Source organism: Peromyscus maniculatus, chromosome 15 (assembly GCF_049852395.1).
Source record: "Peromyscus maniculatus bairdii isolate BWxNUB_F1_BW_parent chromosome 15, HU_Pman_BW_mat_3.1, whole genome shotgun sequence".
Lineage (NCBI taxonomy): Eukaryota > Metazoa > Chordata > Mammalia > Rodentia > Cricetidae > Peromyscus > Peromyscus maniculatus.
The window spans coordinates 48,811,611-48,830,430 of NC_134866.1; the positions used below are offsets into that span (position 1 = coordinate 48,811,611).

General features: G+C 37.1%; 1 protein-coding gene across 8 annotated transcripts in view; it reads left to right on the top strand.

Moving 5' to 3' along the window:
• Ipo11 (importin 11) overlaps window positions 1-18,820 on the top strand; it is a 179,397-nt gene that overhangs the window by 43,487 nt on the left and 117,090 nt on the right. For all 8 annotated transcript variants that reach the window (XM_015989110.3, XM_006995670.3, XM_076551935.1 and 5 more), the window contains exons 7-15: window positions 1,317-1,375; window positions 3,430-3,478; window positions 4,967-5,037; window positions 8,411-8,603; window positions 9,293-9,445; window positions 11,708-11,751; window positions 14,240-14,330; window positions 17,815-17,862; window positions 18,595-18,700. In XM_015989110.3, coding sequence (XP_015844596.1) covers window positions 1,317-1,375; window positions 3,430-3,478; window positions 4,967-5,037; window positions 8,411-8,603; window positions 9,293-9,445; window positions 11,708-11,751; window positions 14,240-14,330; window positions 17,815-17,862; window positions 18,595-18,700 — 814 coding nt within the window. The remainder of the gene's footprint in view (window positions 1-1,316; window positions 1,376-3,429; window positions 3,479-4,966; window positions 5,038-8,410; window positions 8,604-9,292; window positions 9,446-11,707; window positions 11,752-14,239; window positions 14,331-17,814; window positions 17,863-18,594; window positions 18,701-18,820) is intronic.

Genomic DNA, 18,820 nt, shown 5'->3' on the forward strand with positions numbered 1-18,820 from the left:
GGCACTGTCTGAGGGCATCATTTATGCAAATTAACTAGACAGTGTCTGCACAATCCCCAAACTGTGGGTCCATCTTGGTGAGATCTGTGGACAAATATGTGAATGGTTTTAAAGGACTATCCACATTTTAAGAAATTGAGTTGTAGATAGTCATATGCCTAGCTTAATTTTTTTTTTAAACATAGGCTGACCTGGAACTCAGTATATAGGTTTACCCAGGCTGGTCTTGAACTCACAGAGATCTGACTTCTTCTGCTTCTGGAGTTCTGGGATTAAAGATGTACACTACCACACACAGCCTAAATTTAATTTCAATACTCTGGTCTTTGGGTTCATGAGCACTAATAGATAATTATTTAGTAATAGAGATAGCAATGCTTATTTAATGAAGTGGCTTTAATTTTTGTCTTCGGCTGGGATGAGGCCCAACGTTAGTGTGTTTGCCTGGTATTCAAGAGGCCCTATGTTCTACCTTCTTCCAGGTTGTCTCATGTTATCATCCTTGTGGAATTGTGCTGTTTTACATATATTACACTCTTGAACCCTTTAGTTAAGTATGAAGTCAGATGTACTAACCACATTTTCCATGAGGAAAGTGGATATAGAAAAATTGCTCTAAGTAATACAGATACTGAAGAAAAGACTTAAACCTAGCTCTGTCTCAAAAATCTATTACCTTAATTGTCTCTGTGCACAAGGATTTTAGTTACCATAAGATGTAATACTTAAATTAAGCACTCTGGGGCTGGAGAGATGGCTCATTGTTTAAAGAGCACTTACTCCTCCTACAGAGGACCTGGGTTCAATTCCCAGCACCCACATGGCAGCTCACAACTGTCTGTAACTCCAGTTCTAGGGGATCTGACACCCTCACACAGACAAAACACCAATGCACATAAAATAAAAATAAATTACTTAAAAAAATTAAGCACTCTAGTCTGTTCCAGATATAGAAAGAATTTAGTTTTAAATCAGTTTTAGGAGACAACTGTATTTTCATATAGCCTGAAGTTGAAGGTTTTAGTTGTATCTTAAAATGTCTAAGAATTAATTACCCTCAATTTCAAAATAAGTCTGAGTGACAGTTAATGTCTAGTACAGCTATATGTGAGAACAAACATTGCTTATTTTGTTCAGGAGAACTAGGCTTAGCACTTACCCACAAGACTAGGGGTTGTCTGTTCGTGTCTACTAAGTGAGAAGACAATCATCTTTGACTTGATTGAGTTTTGTTATTCAGACTCATTATAATTATGATTGTAATAGAATATAGTTTGAAGAAGTACAGTTCAAATGGAACTTTCTTTGCTTTTCAGTGCTGCGTAAGTTAACTGTGAATGGATTTGTGGAACCTCATAAGAACATGGAGGTGATGGTAAGAAACAGAAAGGATTATGACAAGTGACCTTGGGAAAGTGTTTGGTGTTTTTCTGACTGCCTTACAGCATACTCTTTTTATCTGGCATTGATTTGGAACAGTTTTTAATTAAGTGGCCATCTAGGTCTTATTGTGGCTTTTACCATTTCCTGTATGTTATAGTGAATATTGTAGTTGTCTGCTTTCCCCATATCAAAGTGGCTGTTATATAAAGGAGGGGAAATGGACCTAGGATGTTTTTCAATTTGTCAGGTATACTGACAGGGTTAATTTGAATTTAAGTCAAAGTGAGTTCCTGTGAATTTGAATGCTGTTTTAACATTATTAGGTGCATTCCAAATTGTCAGTTAAGTCTTTTTCTTTGTTTTTATAGACTTAAAAATGAAATATTTTTCTCTTTATAACAGTAACACATGATCTTTACAAGAAGTTTGATGAATAAATACATGAGCCTTAGATATAGTTAGTTATAAGGTACTTGCCTTCACATATATGAGGTCCTGTGTTAGACTCCTAGCACTGCAAAATGAAAACCTCTGTCTTACATTCTTTTGCTGTGATTAAACACCATGACCAAAGCAACTCATAAAAGAAAGCATTTAATTGGGATTATGGTTTCAAAAGGTTAGAGTCCATGATGGAGCAAAGGCATGTTGACAGGAGATCAAACACCATAACCAAGGCAACCAAAGTACTTAATTGGGCTTATGAGTTAGAGTCCATGGTGGAGCAAAGATTTTTTGACAGGAGCAGCTGAGTGTTCACATCGAGATCTGCAAGCAGGAGGCAGAGAGGACACTGGGAATGGCATAGGACTTTTGAAACTTCAAATTTAGTCCCCAGTGACACACGTCCTCCAACAAGAGCACACCTTCTAATCCTTCCCAAACAGTCCCACTAACTGAGGACCAAATATTTAAACATATAATTTATGGGGGGCTATTCTCATTCAAACCACTACAACCCACAGACTAACTGTATAAACAATAGGTGTGTGTGAACAACCTTATACAAGCCCATATAGGTTGTTATCTTAGTTCCTGTTCTATTGCTATGAAGAGACACCACGATCAAGGCAGCTTATAAAAGAAAACATTTAATTGGGGGCTTACTTACGGTGTCTGAGGGGTAGCCCATGATTATTGCAGCAGGAAACATAGAGGCAGACAGGCAGGCATGGATGGATGGTGCTGAAGCAGCAGTAGCTTACAGCTTACATTGCTGCCTCCTGAATTGTAGGCAGCAGTTGAGGGAGAGTTGACTGGGCCTGGCATGGGCTTTTGAAACCTCCAAAGCCCACCCCCAGTGACGTACCTCCTCCATCAAGACTGTACCTCCTTATCCTTCTAAACACCCCACCAACTGGAAACCAAACACTCAGTAAGACTGTTGGGACCATTTTCATTCGGACTACAGTTGTACCATAAATTCCCTGTTGATATATAGCATCTCTTGTTTCTTCTGTACAAAAGTGTATAGCTATGTGATTTCTGCTTAAATATAAATTGGTTTTTAGGATGAGTTTAGCTCAGTTTACATGTTCTCTGGGGATATTTTAGGGGCTTCATGGAGTTGAGGGAAGTAGTACATTGAGTTAGGGTCTCCTAAAAGATATTGAAAAAATTCACTATTATATTCCTGTTTGAAGATTTGCTTATGATGATGCATTGTTACTGAGCATGATTCACATCTGTAATATCATTTTCTTGGTATGTTCTGACAGGAAGACTACAAGTTTGAGGCTAGATAGGATAACTTAGCAAGACCGTATCTCAAAATAAAAAGGGCTAGAAATGTAACTTAGTGATACAGTACTTGCCCAGCATGTGTAGGCCTTGAGTTTGTTGTGTTCATGATCCTTCTCCTTCAGTCTCTAGCATGTTGGGCTTGTAGGCATATTTGACCACACTTGACCATATTTGACCACACCTAGCTCTCTCAGGTACTTGTACAAAAACTATGTGCTGTGTGTTTTAGTATCCTTGACAAAAAGCATAAGATTATGTTTACAACAGAATACATTGAGATTTTTAAAATATATTCTTTTCTAGGGTTTTTTACATGGAATATTTGAACGTCTCAAGCAATTTCTAGAGTGCAGTAAGTACTTCCATTGCAGGTTTGGCTGTAGAACTGACATTCATTACTGTTTATTATTCATTAACAGCTGGGATTAATGAGGGTTAATATAGACTAGCAAATTACTCCTAATTCATCAACAACTTCTACTCTGTACATACAAATCTGTAGATGGTGATTTGGACAGTTTGAGTGAAGTCTTGGTAGTGGGGCAGATCCTGTAAGTGGCTAGAATGAGTGTCTTAGAAGTTGGTAACTAGCTATTGAGGATGGATCAGAAGCTTAGTTTTGCCTCCATATACCTGTTTTATCCCAAATCTAGAGGAAACCCTTTCCTTAAATTCTGTGTTGTGTGTCCATTCCTTCTTTTAACTAATACTGCTACCCTAGGCATGACAATTTTATGTTTAAGAAGTAATAAGTGTGCCGGGCGGTGGTGGCGCATGCCTTTAATCCCAGCACTCGGGAGGCAGAGCCAGGCAGATCTCTGTGAGTTCGAGGCCAGCCTGGGCTACCAAGTGAGTTCCAGGAAGGCGCAAAGCTACACAGAGAAACCCTGTCTCGAAAAACCAAAAAAAAAAAAAAAAAAAAAAAAGAAGTAATAAGTGTATAGTATATGCTAAGCCTATTTAGATTCTTGTAGATTTTTCTTTTAGTGTAGTTTATATATCACTATGACAAAAATGTCCATCCTTAAATTATACTGTATATACTTTTTTTGTAATCCAAAGCCCCATAAAGAAAATTTAGCACTCATGTTTGTGTTGTACTTTTATTGGTGACCTATTATCCTGTCTCTTCCATATATGTATTGTGGGCATCTTTGCTTGGGATGCACTTGTACTCGTGTGTGTGTGTGTGTGTGTGTGTGTATGTGTAGAGTGAGTATATTTAGACTCTTGCTATCTGAATCTTAATCTCATTTGTAGGAGTTGTTGATTACTTTACACTTGTCATTTTTAATTCAGTAAACACTTTATTGAACCTGTTGCCAAGCATTTTGTATCATGTAGTTAATTTTTTAAAAAAACTGGTCACTTTGCTCTGGTCATCAAGAAGGTAGCAAAGTTAGTTGAATGAGATATGTCAAAGCAGATTATAGAGAGTGATTAGAGAGCAAAGGAGTTGATGAACTGATAGTGTTCAGAATGCACAAAATTAAGTGGAAGACTTTTCAGAATTTGTTGTAAAGTATGACAAAATGATAGTGAATACATTATTCTTTGAGTGCTTTGTGTTATTTGGAAAATGCTTCAAATATAGCTGATTTAGTCTTTAAAAATGTGATTTGTAATTTGTTGCTAAAATCACTATTTAAAAATGTGTTCTATATTTTAGGATTAATTTTGTTTATTGTAACATTGATAATTACTGTTTTATTAGGTACAAATCTTGTTACTACTTTTTCAGTCATGGATTTCTTATGTGAAATATCTTATTTTTGTTAAAGTTTTGATACTTTTTTGTAACTTTACAGACTATTAAAAACTTGAATTGTATTCTTAATAGGTAGAAGTATAGGTACAGATAATGTGTGTCGTGACAGACTGGAAAAGACCATCATTCTTTTTACTAAAGTGGTAAGTGTTCTTTTTCTGTTATATATGGTTTTTTTTTTTTTCAAGTAAAATATACCCTCACATTTAGAAATGGAAATATATTTGTAATAGTTTTTGCTTTAATGAAAGGAAACTTCTGTTTTAAGTCTTCATTGGAAAGCCAAAAATCACCTTTATCTTTAAATTTATAGAACATGTATAGTAATTAAATTTACATATAGAATGTCATAGTATGTAAGTCGTCTTGATGTAAAAGAATCAACTCCAGTTGATTATGTAGTGGTTGATGGGTTGCCTAGCATGCATTGTTGTTATCAGCACTGGGAAAAGAAAATCAACTATAATGAATATAAAGTTGATTTTTCTAAAGTTCATTACTCTTAGATCTACTAGACATCTAAGGAAAAAAGCAGAAATAGCAGTTCAGCCAGAAGTGCATCAATGCAGCTGGCCAGTGTAAATAATATCAGAATATTTTCAGAATGAATATCAGATTATTATCACAACTGCCACATCTTTTGAATGGAATTTATGGTTGTACTGTAATAGGCAATGCATCTAAACGCCTGATAAAGTTCATTTTTATATAGTATTTTATGAAAACTGGGGGTTGGAGAATTCGAAGAAATAAAAAGAATTGTGTTATATCACTTAGGAAGGCCTGATTGGAGACTATTTGCACACAAAATAGGTACTTGAAGATGGTCAGAATATCTGTTTTTTCTTTTATTGATGCTTTAGTATTAGAGTTAAGTTTTGAAAGTCAGTTGTCTTCATTTCCTACATTCTAGGTAGCATCAGCCATCAAAATCAAATTAATTTAACCTTTAAAAACCCAGTGTAAAGCTGACTTATTATATTTATTTATTTACTTATTTCTTACTTACTTATTTATATAGTTTGAGACAGAGTTTCTATGTAGCTCTGGCAGTCCTAGAACTCACTATTTAGAAGACCAGGCTGGGATCAAACTCACAGAGATCTGCCTGCCTCTTCCTCCCGAGTCCTGGGATTAAAAGTTTGTGCCACCACTCCTGGCTTGACTTAGATTCTTTTTTTTTTTTTTTTTTTTTTTTTGGTTTTTCGAGACAGGGTTTCTCTATGTAGCTTTGCGCCTTTCCTGGAACTCACTTGGTAGCCCAGGCTGGCCTCGAACTCACAGAGATCCGCCTGCCTCTGCCTCCCAAGTGCTGGGATTAAAGGCGTGCGCCACCACCGCCCGGCTTGACTTAGATTCTTAACACAAAGCAAACAAAAAGGAAGTTGAGGTTAAATCAGAGGGGCAGTTTGTAACACTGACACCTGCCTACTTCTCTGCTGGTATACTTCCTGTTAGCTATCAGATAGTAGCCGAGGGACATTTCTTCTTTTTAAAGGATTCTAGTAGATAATGTCAGAGGAATATATAATGTCGTCATTTTGTAATTCCTAAGGAAATCACAGATCCAGGCAGGGATCATCCCCGGCTCTTTACATCAGGAGTGGAAAGGCTGCTGAAGCTACTCACCAGGTAGCCTTGCACATGCAGAGCCAACGTTATGCACATGTTTTAGAAACCACATTGGCCACTTACTGGACTGCTGGGTTTCTTAGTTCTCTTGGCTTTGTAATTTATTGTATTTTTTAGAACAAGTTGACAGTGATAACTTCACTTACGACATTTATAATCTCCAAATTTTTGCTAAAACTTTAAAAATTGAAACATTTCAAACGTTGCCCCAAATAGAATTGCTGAGTCCACTGAGTCCCCATGAAGTTACCCCTCACCTTCAACATCTGTCAATACATAGTCATTGTCAGTCTTTTTTTTGAGGCAGGGTCTCACTATGTACTCTTGGCTGGCCTAGAGTCTTGAGGTTGTCTAGGCTGGCTTCTGCATCTACTGAGATTAAAGGCTTCTTCTGTCCTTTTTTTTTTTGTTGTTTTTTTGAGACAGGGTTTCTCTGTAGCTTTGGAGCCTGTCCTGGACTAGCTCTGTAGACCAGGCTGGCCTCGAACTCACAGAGATCCAACTGCCTCTGCCTCCCGAGTGCTGGGATTACAGGCGTGTGCCACCACCGCCTGGCCTGTCTGTTCACTTTTATGTTTATGCTTCTGCTGACTTTCGCTGATTATTTTAAAGCAAATCCTAAATAAGATTCCAATAACGTTCAATAAGCCAGTTAGCCAGCCTTCCCGCCTGCCATTCATGTGTGCATGCGTGTGTGCGTGCATGTGTGCTTCCGTTCGTTTGTCCATCCATTCATCCATGCATCCATCTATCCATGCATGCATGCATCCATCCATCCATTCATGACAACAGAGTTTCATGTACCCCATTATGGCTTTGAATTTGATATTTAGGTAAGGAGGATCCTGAACTTGTGATCCTCTTGCCTCTGCTTCCCAAGTGCTCGGATTACAGGTGTGCACTACTACCCTTGCTCCTTGTTTGTTAAGATAACATGTAGCATCTTAAAAAAAAATTTCCATTTGTTTATTTGGGGTGGGGGAAAGGGAGTAGTATGCCATGGGTCACATGGGGGTCAGTAAACGACTAAGAGAAATTGGTTCTTTCCTTCTGCTATGTAGGTTCTGGAGATTGAGCTCAGGTCCTCAGGTTTGGCAGCAGGTACCTTTACCTGCTGAGTCATCTTGCCAGCCTCTCCTGTAGCATGTGATTACTTGTAACCTCATGTGTTATTTAATGCGTTCTTTGTCTCCACATTCCACTTTCACCAATAAAACATTTGTCGGTTAGATAGAGACTTGGTCACATTCAGGACATTTGCCACGAGAGAGGCTTTGATAAGACTACTTCCTGGTGGTACTGTGTTTGATACTTACTCATATTGGGAAGACGGCATCTGGCTATCTGTGTGCATGGTTGGGTTGATGAGGGAGCTCTTACAGCTCTTGGGCAACCTTTCTACTTTCCCTGTGAACAGCTGTTCCCCAGAATTTAGACGGTGATAGCATCTAATTCTGCCACTTCTTTTGATTCATTAGCTGTAAAGAGGACGTTTCTCTTTACAACTATTTGATATCTCAAAATATGGTTCATAGGAAAGGCAATCTTAATCTTTAATGACTTCCTCTTACTATTGTTCTTTTAAAAAGCCTGTATTATGTACCTAATTTTTTTATATCATATTTACTCATTGTTATCAAGTTAACTATGATGAGATCTTTTTGGTCCCTGCATTAGAACTACTAGAAAATTCTTTATGAGGTATAGCTTAGAAAAATCTACAATTTATGATATATCTCAGGAAGGGTTATAATACATGTGAAACTGGTTGTGCCTGGACTTCCCATGAAGGTTTAAAACTAGTTAAATATTTGTTAGTAAACTGGAGTAATATAGCCTATAAAGATTTTGTACAAAATATCATTCAAGCTTTTTTCTTTATAGCTCTTGGACTTCTTGGATCAGCACCCCATTTCATTTACTTCTTTAATTCAGAGGTCACTGGAATTTTCTGTAAGCTATGTTTTTACTGAAGTTGGTGAAGGCGTTACATTTGAGCGATTCATTGTCCAGTGCATGAATCTTATTAAGATGATTGTCAAAAATTATGCCTATAAGCCATCCAAAAATTTTGAAGGTAATACTTTACTGATTGTTTTTTTAAAAAATTTTAATCTAAGTGTGATGTAATTACTATTTTGATACAATTTTCTTGAAATTCATTTTAATCTGAGAAACCTATTTGTATATATAATGAGAAACACTTTACAATTTAATTTGTGAATACTGTCTTTTAAAAAGCCAAATTGTTTGTTTACTGAGCTGTTTTGTAGCACAGTAGATGATTTGAAACTTACATAGTTTAAGAATTGTATTCCACAATGGCCACTACAGCTCCTGTTGTACTTATTGCTATTTATAGAATAAAAGTTTTCCCTGACTTATAAAGTTGAATTGCTTGTAGAGAGGGCTGAATTATATGCTGTGTTGTTTGGAATGCTTTCTTGTGTAAGTGTCAAGATGAATGAGGAAGCCTTGTTGTAGTGAGGAGGGAGGAAAGGAGACGGATTGGGAGGGAGATCATTTTGTATGTTGGGACAACATAGCAGTCGTGTATAAACTATAGTGGTTAAGATAGAGCTGGACTGATGGGCTGATGTATTACACATAACGGAAAGAGTGCCTTTAAAATATGTTCATAATAAATACGAAGAGATTCATACCGAATTATGTCTTTTTTTCTGACAGTATACTTTTCATTTCAGTTATAAGATCCAGCTTAGAGTGAATGGCTGTCCTATTAACTGGGAAATTTTATTTTTCTAGATAGCAGCCCTGAAACAATTGAAGCTCATAAGATTAAGATGGCATTCTTCACATACCCCACGTTGACAGAAATATGTCGAAGATTAGTCTCTCATTATTTTTTATTAACTGAAGAAGAACTGACAATGTGGGAGGAAGATCCAGAAGGCTTTAGTAAGAATTAATTTTTCAGTTCTCACATGACTTGGCTTTCTCTTTCATAAACAAATACATGTTTGAGTGACAGATGATGGGGCAAAAGCATTGCATTTTAATAGCAGTTCTGATCTTGGCTCTTTTCTTTCTTCCTTTTCTGTTTGAGACAGGATCTCATTGTGTAGCTCTGACTGTTCTGAAACTTACCATACAGGCCAGGCTAGCCTTGAATCACAGAGATCCACCTGCCTTTGTTCCCGAGTGCTGGGATTAAAGGCTTGCACCACAATACCCTTTGGCTTTTTAAGTAAAGTTTGGAGCCCCAGTGGTGCAGTCACTTTGTGTGTGTGTGTGTGTGTGTGTGTGTGTGCGCGCGCGTGCGCGCGCTGCTTGCTACACAATGAACTCACTCTCTCTTACCCTTCAAACAGGTGAGACATGAAAATAAGGTGCTCGTTCAGATGCATCACATAGTGGTTTTTGTTCTAGAAAAGAGACCTTTAGCGTTTTTATCTGTCCTTAAACCTGGGCGTGGTGGTACACACCCTTAGTCCCAGCACTTGGGAACAGAGGCGGGTGGATCTCTGAGTTTGAGGGAGCCTGGTCTCCAGAACAGCCAAAGCTACAAAGAGAAACCTTGTCTTGAAAAACAAAAAACAAAAAACAACAACAAAAAAAAAAAAAAGAAAGAAAGAAAAGGAAAACAGCTGTTCTTACATAGTTTAGAATGAAAATGTAAAATTAGCTACTTATCTCTTACAGATCGGTTTCAATTTTGTGACTGCATATTTGTATATTCATTTTTATGGGACAGCATAGGTGCTTCGGATTGAACCCAGGGCCTCACAAATGTCTTCTACCCTAAGCCTCTTTTTTTGTTGTTGTTTAAATTACATTTTATTTATAAATGAGTAGGTACACGTGCCTGCACAGGTAGGGGTTCTTTTCTTCTGCTCTCTAGCTCAGGGATGGAACTCTGGTTGTCAAGCTTGACAGTAAGCACCCTTACCCTCTGAATCATCTTGCATGCCCCTGAGAGGTTTTTTTTTTAAATTGTTAAAATGCTTGCTGTTTTCTTTCATCTCCATATTCCTTATCAGTTCTGTCTTCATTGTAGTAGTTGATAGAAGAGTAGCATAAGTCTGCCAAGGTCCTTGTTATAGAAAAGAAAAGAATCCTGTGTCTAATAAAATGTCTGTGTGGGGCTGCAGAGATGGCTCACTGAATACAGTGTTTACCGATGGGAGTGTGAGGATCAGAGCTTGGATCCCTCGAGCCCTTGTAAAAGCCATGTGGGCATAGTGGCCCACCTGTAATCCCAGGGTGCGGGATATGGAGACAGAAGTCCTGGAGCAAACTTGTTAACTAGATTAGCCTGAGTGGGGAGCTCTGGGCCCAGTGAGAGACCCGCTTCACTGTATAAGGTGGACGCTCATTAAAGAAAATACTACTTGTATGCACTTACACACCCCTACTCAAATGAACATATGAAGCACATTTGCATGCATGTATACATATTTATAAATATTATAGACAGGTATATAATGCCTATGTGAAACCCTTGGCTGCACCAGGACTTAGGCAATGTTAACCTCTTTCTGCCACTTTGACTAGATGCCCATAGTTACACATGTTGCTTCAATAGTTTAAGATGCTTAAACTTTTGAGGACAGTTATTCTCTCTGCTTTTATTCAGGAGTTATTTTAAGCTATTTGGAAAATGGATTATTTCATTGCACAGTACGTCTTTTTTTTCCTAATTAGAATCTTATTTTTTTCTTAATGTAGAGTATATAATTTTATAGCATGTAAATGAATTTTAAACATTGAATCCTTAGTCTTTTTTTTGTCCTAAAATATTTTTCTTGAATTTTAAATATACAGAGAAAATTTGTGGGAAGTGTAACAAGTTTTAACTTGAGAATCACGACTGCAAGCATTAAAATGATTTTCAGGGTTATAATGCCATAGTGTGTCTTGTCATGTAATGGGGAAATGCAGGAAGTTTGAGCTTTCTTTCACTAAGAACTTTTTTCCCCCCACAATTTTTTTTTTTTTCAGGAAAGCAAGAGTGCTCAAAAGGGATTTAATGAGCAATTCATGGAGATTGTAAAGTACACAAATATGATCTGTAGCAGGAGGAAGGGAGTCTATAGAGTCTCAAGTTCTCAAGGATGTGCATCTAGTGTTAGGTTTCAGACAAACCACATGAATGTATGCTTTTGGAAGCATCTCTTTGGTGTTTGTGGAGAGCATCATTTGTCATGTTTTTAATTGCAGCAGTGGAAGAAACAGGAGGGGACTCTTGGAAGTACAGTTTGAGGGTGAGTATAATGAAAGAAAAGTTGATGGGGAGGGTAAGTACTGTCAAAAGAAAATTTGATGGGGAGGGTGAGTACTAATGGAAGAAAAGTTGATGGGGGAGGGTGAGTACTAATGAAAGAAAAGTTGATGGGAGGGTGAGTACTAATGAAAGAAAAGTTGATGGGAGGGTGAGTACTAATAGAAGAAAAGTTGATGGGAGGGTGAGTACTAATGGAAGAAAAGTTGATGGGGAGGGTGAGTACTAATGGAAGAAAAGTTGATGGGGAGGGTGAGTACTAATGGAAGAAAAGTTGATGGGAGGGTGAGTACTAATGGAAGAAAAGTTGATGAGGGAGGGTGAGTACTAATGAAAGAAGTTGATGGGAGGGTGAGTACTAATGGAAGAAAAGTTGATGGGAGGGTGAGTACTAATGGAAGAAAAGTTGATGGGAGGGTGAGTACTAATGGAAGAAAAGTTGATGAGGGAAGGTGAGTACTAATGGAAGAAAAGTTGATGGGGAGGGTGAGTACTAATGGAAGAAAAGTTGATGGGGAGGGTGAGTACTAATGGAAGAAAAGTTGATGGGGGAGGGTGAGTACTAATGGAAGAAAAGTTGGTGGGGAGGCGTTGGTGTAAATCTAAAATTCCACATTGGGGTTGGACAGAGGTAACTGCTTGTAATTGCAAAAGTATTCCAGATTAAATGAATTAAATTACGGATTTTAGTCGAAACTTTTTTATTAAGATGGGGATGGCAGGCTGCTATTTTCTTTGTTAATTAGCTTGTTTGAGAAATAATTGTCATTGTACAAATAGAAAATATTTAAATGAAATCTACTACTTTTCATTAGGATGGTCCCCTTTAAATATTTTCTTCTTTTTGAGATCCTTTTCATTTATTTATTTTGGTTTTTTGAGACAGTTTCTCTGTGTAGCCCTGCGACCTAGAACTTACTTTGTAGACAGGGCTAGCCTCGAACTCACAAAGATCCTCCTATCTCTCCCTCCTGAGTGCTGGGGTTAAAGGCGTGCACCACCACTGCCCAGAGATACCTTAACTTTTTTTTTTTTTAAATGCTGAATGCCATTTATTGAAGGAGGGAGGAGGTCTTAAATACAGGCTTACAGCACAATGGGAGAACCCTGGAGGGCAGAAGTTCTCTACTGATGTTTTACAATCTAGCATGTAAGCTGTTAACGCCCATTATGCAGGATACACAGACAAGGAACTTCCCTTAAGCATTTAGGAGGGTGGAACCTGGAAGGGAATTAGCATAGGGAGGATATCAAGGTCAAGGTCAGCAAGCAAGGCAACAGTTACCCAAAATGGGGGCCAGGGCCCTACAGGTCCCCCTTTTACTAATAAATGAGCTTCTGACTTGGGTTGAGTGGGACGTCAGCAGGTCACCTTACCATCATGGAGATGCCTGCCCAGGCCACACAGGCGCTCTGTCTTAGGTTGATACCTTACTTTTTAATAAAGTATTTATTGTTTTACAGTTTCATACACTAATATAGTGATATGCTGTATTACTCTTACCACTTAGTATGATTCTCAGAAGGATACTTTTAAAATACATTTATTGGTAAGATAAAAATATTGTCTTCAGGAATATTTGTAAAATGTGCTTATGGAGCTGTTCTTTGTTAATTATTTTTACGTTACTTGCTAATTTTTTGTGTTGTTGTGTTTGTTGGAGAGGATGGGGCGGATGACTGGGTTTTACAGTATAGACCCAGCTAACCTTGAACTTGAAGAGATAGGCCTCTTTCTGCCTCTCAAGTGCTGGGATTAAAGACATGTGCCACCACATACATGACTGGTTTTGTTTGTTTTTGTTTTCTGTTTTAAATATTTAATTAATTAATTAATTACTTTTATTTAGAGTCAAGGTCTCACTATATAGTCCTGACTGGTCTGAAATTCACCATGTAGACCAGACTGACTTTGTTCAGAGAGCTGCCTGCCTCTGCCTCTCAAGTGCTGACATGCTTGGCAAGATTTTATTTTTATTTTATGTATATATGTATGTGTCTGTGTGTAGGTTTGTGCACATCAGTGTAGTGCCCATGAGACCAGAAGAGGATATTGGTCCACTGGGGCTGGTGATATAGGCAGCTCCCTGGCATGGATGACTTTTAAAACAAATTTAAAAAAATGTGTATGCACATTTTGCCTCCATATAGTCTGTGTACCTCATGTGTGTCTATTACCCAATGGGGCCAGAAGGTGGTGCTGGAACTGGTGTTACAGAGGGAGTTATCTGCATGTGGGTGTTAGGATTCAGACCTGGGTCCCCTGGTAGATACAGAAGCCAGGGCTTCATGATGTCCTACTAGGAATCTGGTCAAGCACTAAGCCCCAGTCCCAGCAGTTCTGTTTTTTAAGAACTTGAATTTGTTTTAGAATTTGAAGGATGAGTGTTCCCTTGCTTTATTGCAGTAGCCAATACAATATGGCATTTTTTTTCTTAACTAAGAATCTGTTCTTTTTCCTCCCTCTCTAGCCTTGCACAGAAGTATTATTTATAGATATATTCCACGAATATAATCAAACTCTTACTCCAGTACTCCTAGAAATGATGCAAACTCTTGAAGGTAAGTTGTGGTTTATGATAGTTTTGCCATTTAATGTTCAGCTAGAGTTGCCTAAATGCCAACTGTGTTCACTGCTCGGTTTTGGTCATACACTGAATTTGAGAAAGACTGAATGTGTTCTTTTCCTGCAAGAGTGGCATTTGAAGTCAGCCTTGAATTACAGTTTTGAATATGATGCATCTTGCTGTTGTAAACATAACACCATAAACCAAATGACAGGTGTAGTACTTGGGGAAACTTTCTCTAGAGCATGTTGTAGAAAGTAGTTAGAAAGGCTCAAGTAATTTGTTAGCTTTATAGTTTAGCAGTTAGATAGGAGATAGATGTAAAAGAAGATGACAAAGCAAATTTTGGATATTTAATTATTGTATTTTTATGCAAGTAGTTAATTGCTAATAACTTTGATTAGACTGTCAAATGACCCAGCAACTTTTGGATATTTAGTAGTTAATTACTAAGTGACTCTGATTAGACTATAAGTTTTAGGATACATTGGTCACACTGGCTTTATTCATTCTTTACCTCAGTGCTTGGCATGCTTCATTATTATTTGTTGATTGATTGCCTTGAGCAACTAATTGAATATGCTGGGAACAAGAAAGTGATCAAAAGTGCTTCTAAACTTTTTAATCGTTACTTCATACATAGTGGTTGGAGTTGCACTTTTGGAGTACTTTTATATAAAACAAAGCCTTTAGAGAGAAAAGGCTTCAAAGACAGGAGTAGGTGAAAGGCCCCTCAGACAAGACAAGGAAGGCCTTTCCCTGGAGGGACGGGGGAGTATGAAAGTATGAAAAGTTCCTGGAGAAGAACATGTTGGTGGAAGCTGCTGAAATCCTTAGAAGGCAGAAGGCAGTGCAGAGAATAGATTGCCCAGTTAGTTGGGTCAAGACTTCTGTAGGTGGAGATGTAAAGAAACGTGAGCCTGAGGATCTCTTGAAGAGAAGGAGATTCTTAACCTTTCTTGTTCTCTTTGAATCCTTTTAGAGTTTGTCTCTTTAAATTATGTGCCAAGGGAAAAATAAGCTGCTCATTTATTGTAGTAATCTTTAAAGGTAATTTGAGCTTTGTTTCTTTTCATGTTATTAATATATAATTAAATTTCTTTATGGGCAGTTAGAGATTGCTAAACTGGATGATGCTTATACTACTTATGTTACTCTGCTTTGTTTTTGCACACTTCTTAGTCTACCCTCGGCTTAAGTTTTTAACCACTTTAGGAAAAGGCAGATGTGTTAGCTAGTTTTATGTCTACTTAACATAAACTAGTCATTTAGAAAGAGGGAACCTCAATTGAAAGAATGCCCCCACCAGACTGACCTATGGGCAAGCATGTGGTACATTATCTTGATTGATGATTGATGTGGGCAGTGCCACGCCTGGGCTAGTGGTCCTGGATGCTGTAAGTAAGCAAGCATGCTGAGCAAACCATGAGGAGCAAGCCAGTGAGCAACACCCTCTGTGGTCTCTGCTTCAGTTCCTTCCTCCAGATTCCTCTTTGATTTTTTACACTTACTTCCCTCAGTGATGGAGTGTGACCTGAGAGTTGTAAGGGGAAATAATTTTTACTTCTCCAAGTTACTTTTGGTCTTGGTGTTTTATCCTAGCAATAGAAACCCTAAGACAACAAACTATTTAGGTTACATTCTCATTGGTTGCTATCTGCAATTAAGTTTTTCAGTGACTTCCCAATTAGGTATTCTTTCTGGTTCTGAATCAATTTGCTAATTTTGGATTGTACTTACTCTAGCTTATTGGAACACTAAACTTAACAGTTCATACTTAACAGAAATAAAGTACTTAGAAAAACATTATAGGTTTTTTTCTTCAGGAGCTACATTTAGGTAAATTGTGTTTTCCAACTGTGGTGTCCTCCTTCATGAATAGTACTTTAGGGTCTGCCAACACTTCATTCTAAAGTCTTTACATTTCATAGTGACAGTCATTTTCTGTTAGTAACTTTTGTTTTATTGCTAGCCTTTTATTTCATGTACTGTCATACATTTATTCATTTCATTTAATCATTTTTTAAGAAATCCTGTCTGTATGAGATGGGTTAATGCATAAAATGTGATGTATAGACTAGGGTGGCCTTCATTTGTGACTTGTGGTCGTGAACTTCCTGTCTCTTCATCCTCCACTCCCAAGTGCTGGGATCACAGATATATGTCAACATACTCAGCTCCTTTTTTTTTTTAAAAAAAAAAAAAACAGTTTCACTGTTTCTCAGACTAGCCTTGAACTTTTGATTTTTCTGCCCTGGCTTTGCCTCCTGAGTGCTGGGGATATAGGCATTCATCGCTACCTTTCAATTGCATATGTCTGCCCACTTTCTCCCACTCCCACTCTCTATCCCCATATGATTGATCTTTTTATTCTCACTTTGAAAGGATTCCTTTTGTAGTGAGTAGCTACAGTACTGCTTGTCATAAACATTTCTATTATATGCGTATGTTACTGTTGTTTTGTGATCGTGGGGATTAGATCCTAGGTTTTATCCAAACTAGGTAAGTGATCTACCACTGAGCCGTGTCTCCATCCCTATGTGTGTGTTTGATATCGTAAGGTATGTTGTACTTCACTGAGTTTGGAAATTAAGTTGTGATTAAATAAAAACTTGAGTGACTATCAACAGATGAATGTCTGAAAAAGTGAGATATGTATATACAGTGGAATACTACTTAGCATTAGTAAAGAAAGAATTTATTATTTATGGCAACATGAATGGAATTGGAAAATACTATGATAAATGAAATATTCTATTTTTTCCACCTATATGTGAATATAAAACAATCAGCTTCATAAAAGTCAGTAGTAGAATAGTGGTGAGAAAGGTTTCTGGTGGGGAAAGGAGATGACGGTGGGTCAGAGTATAGCACATCAGGTGGAATAACTCCAGGTTCTTTTACGGTGGCCAAAATAGTCAGCAGGAGGCAATATCAGATGCTAATTTAAAAAATTAAGTGTTTGAGATGATCGTATTATCTAACTTGGTTGAATTACTCTACAATGTTTGCATAAATCATAATCTTTTTATACTTCATAAATCATATATTTAAAATACAAGTTTAAAATAGTACTTTTTAAAAGTAAGTTTTGCTCCAAAAGACAAGTACTATGTGCTCTTACTCATGTGAAGTAAGTAAATGTTGATCTCAGAAGTTGAGAAAAGAACAGTGGCTTCAGAGGCTGGGGAGAAGTCTGAGTGGAATGGGAGGAGGAAACTTGATAGGTGGCTAGTTTTCGTGTGCTGTTGTAAAGTAAAGTAACTATCGAACAATAACAGACTTAGATTTCAGAAACTTAGACAGGCTGTGAATGTTTTTACCATAAGTGTTTGATGCCTATGTTTAACTTGATTTAAACATCAAACTTATATGTTCATGTATAATTTTTATCAGTTAAAATTAATTAAAAATAAAGTTAAATTAATTTGAAAGTTTTAAATTAGGGTTTTTTAATTGATATTTTCTTTTTTTTCTAGGTCCAACCAATGTAGAAGATATGAATGCACTGTTAATCAAAGATGCTGGTATGTTGGACTTAAGTGATTTAGAAATGTGTATTTATCCAATAGATAGAGGATCTATTTTGTGGTAGGTTTTGTGCTGTGAGAATTGTGATGTAAAAGTAGCTAGAATATAGGGATTGTCAGTTTCAGGAGATAATCAGATATACAGTTAATTCTACCATTGTATGAATAGTTAATGCTAAAGCATGTGCTAAAAACTAGGGAGTTATGCAAGGGAAAGTTTCCCTTTTAAAGAACTGTAACATCCAATTGCAAGATTGAGTAGGAGTCAGCTACACAAGGTGAGGGTGCCAGAGTAGGTTTCCAGGAGGACTGCAGTGTTTAGGAGGACTTGAAGGTAAGATGAGCTAGTAGAGGGGGAGTTTAACATCTGAGTGTACTTTGGTTTAACTGGACAGTAACAAGCAGTTCAGGGATTGTTGTGCAAGATGAGCCAGAGAAAAATAAATTGGGACCAGATCATAAAATACAGCTTCCATTCAGAATCAGATACTGTTTTGAAATTGACCCTTTAGACTGGATTTAGTTTTCTGTTTGAAAATACTGAAGAGTGGTTAGGGAAAGCCTGGAATCAAATAATTTAAGCAATTTCTCTAAAATGCTTTTCGTAATCTCTATTCTATGTTAATATTATATATTTTCCGTAATATATTTCATGTTTCAAAGTAGGTTCCGAGTTTTATATAAGACCAAATATCTAAAATCTTCAATTTCTTTCTTTTTTCTTCCCAGTGTATAATGCTGTGGGATTAGCTGCTTTTGAGCTGTTTGACAGTGTTGATTTTGATCTGTGGTTTAAAAAACAACTTCTTCCAGAATTACAAGTTTCTCATAATAGGCAAGTAAACACCTACTTTACATTCTTGATTTTTGAAGTTTAAAAAAAAAGTATGATTTTGTTTATATTTAGCACAGAAAAGAATATAAGACTTACAAATATTATAACAAATATAAGCAA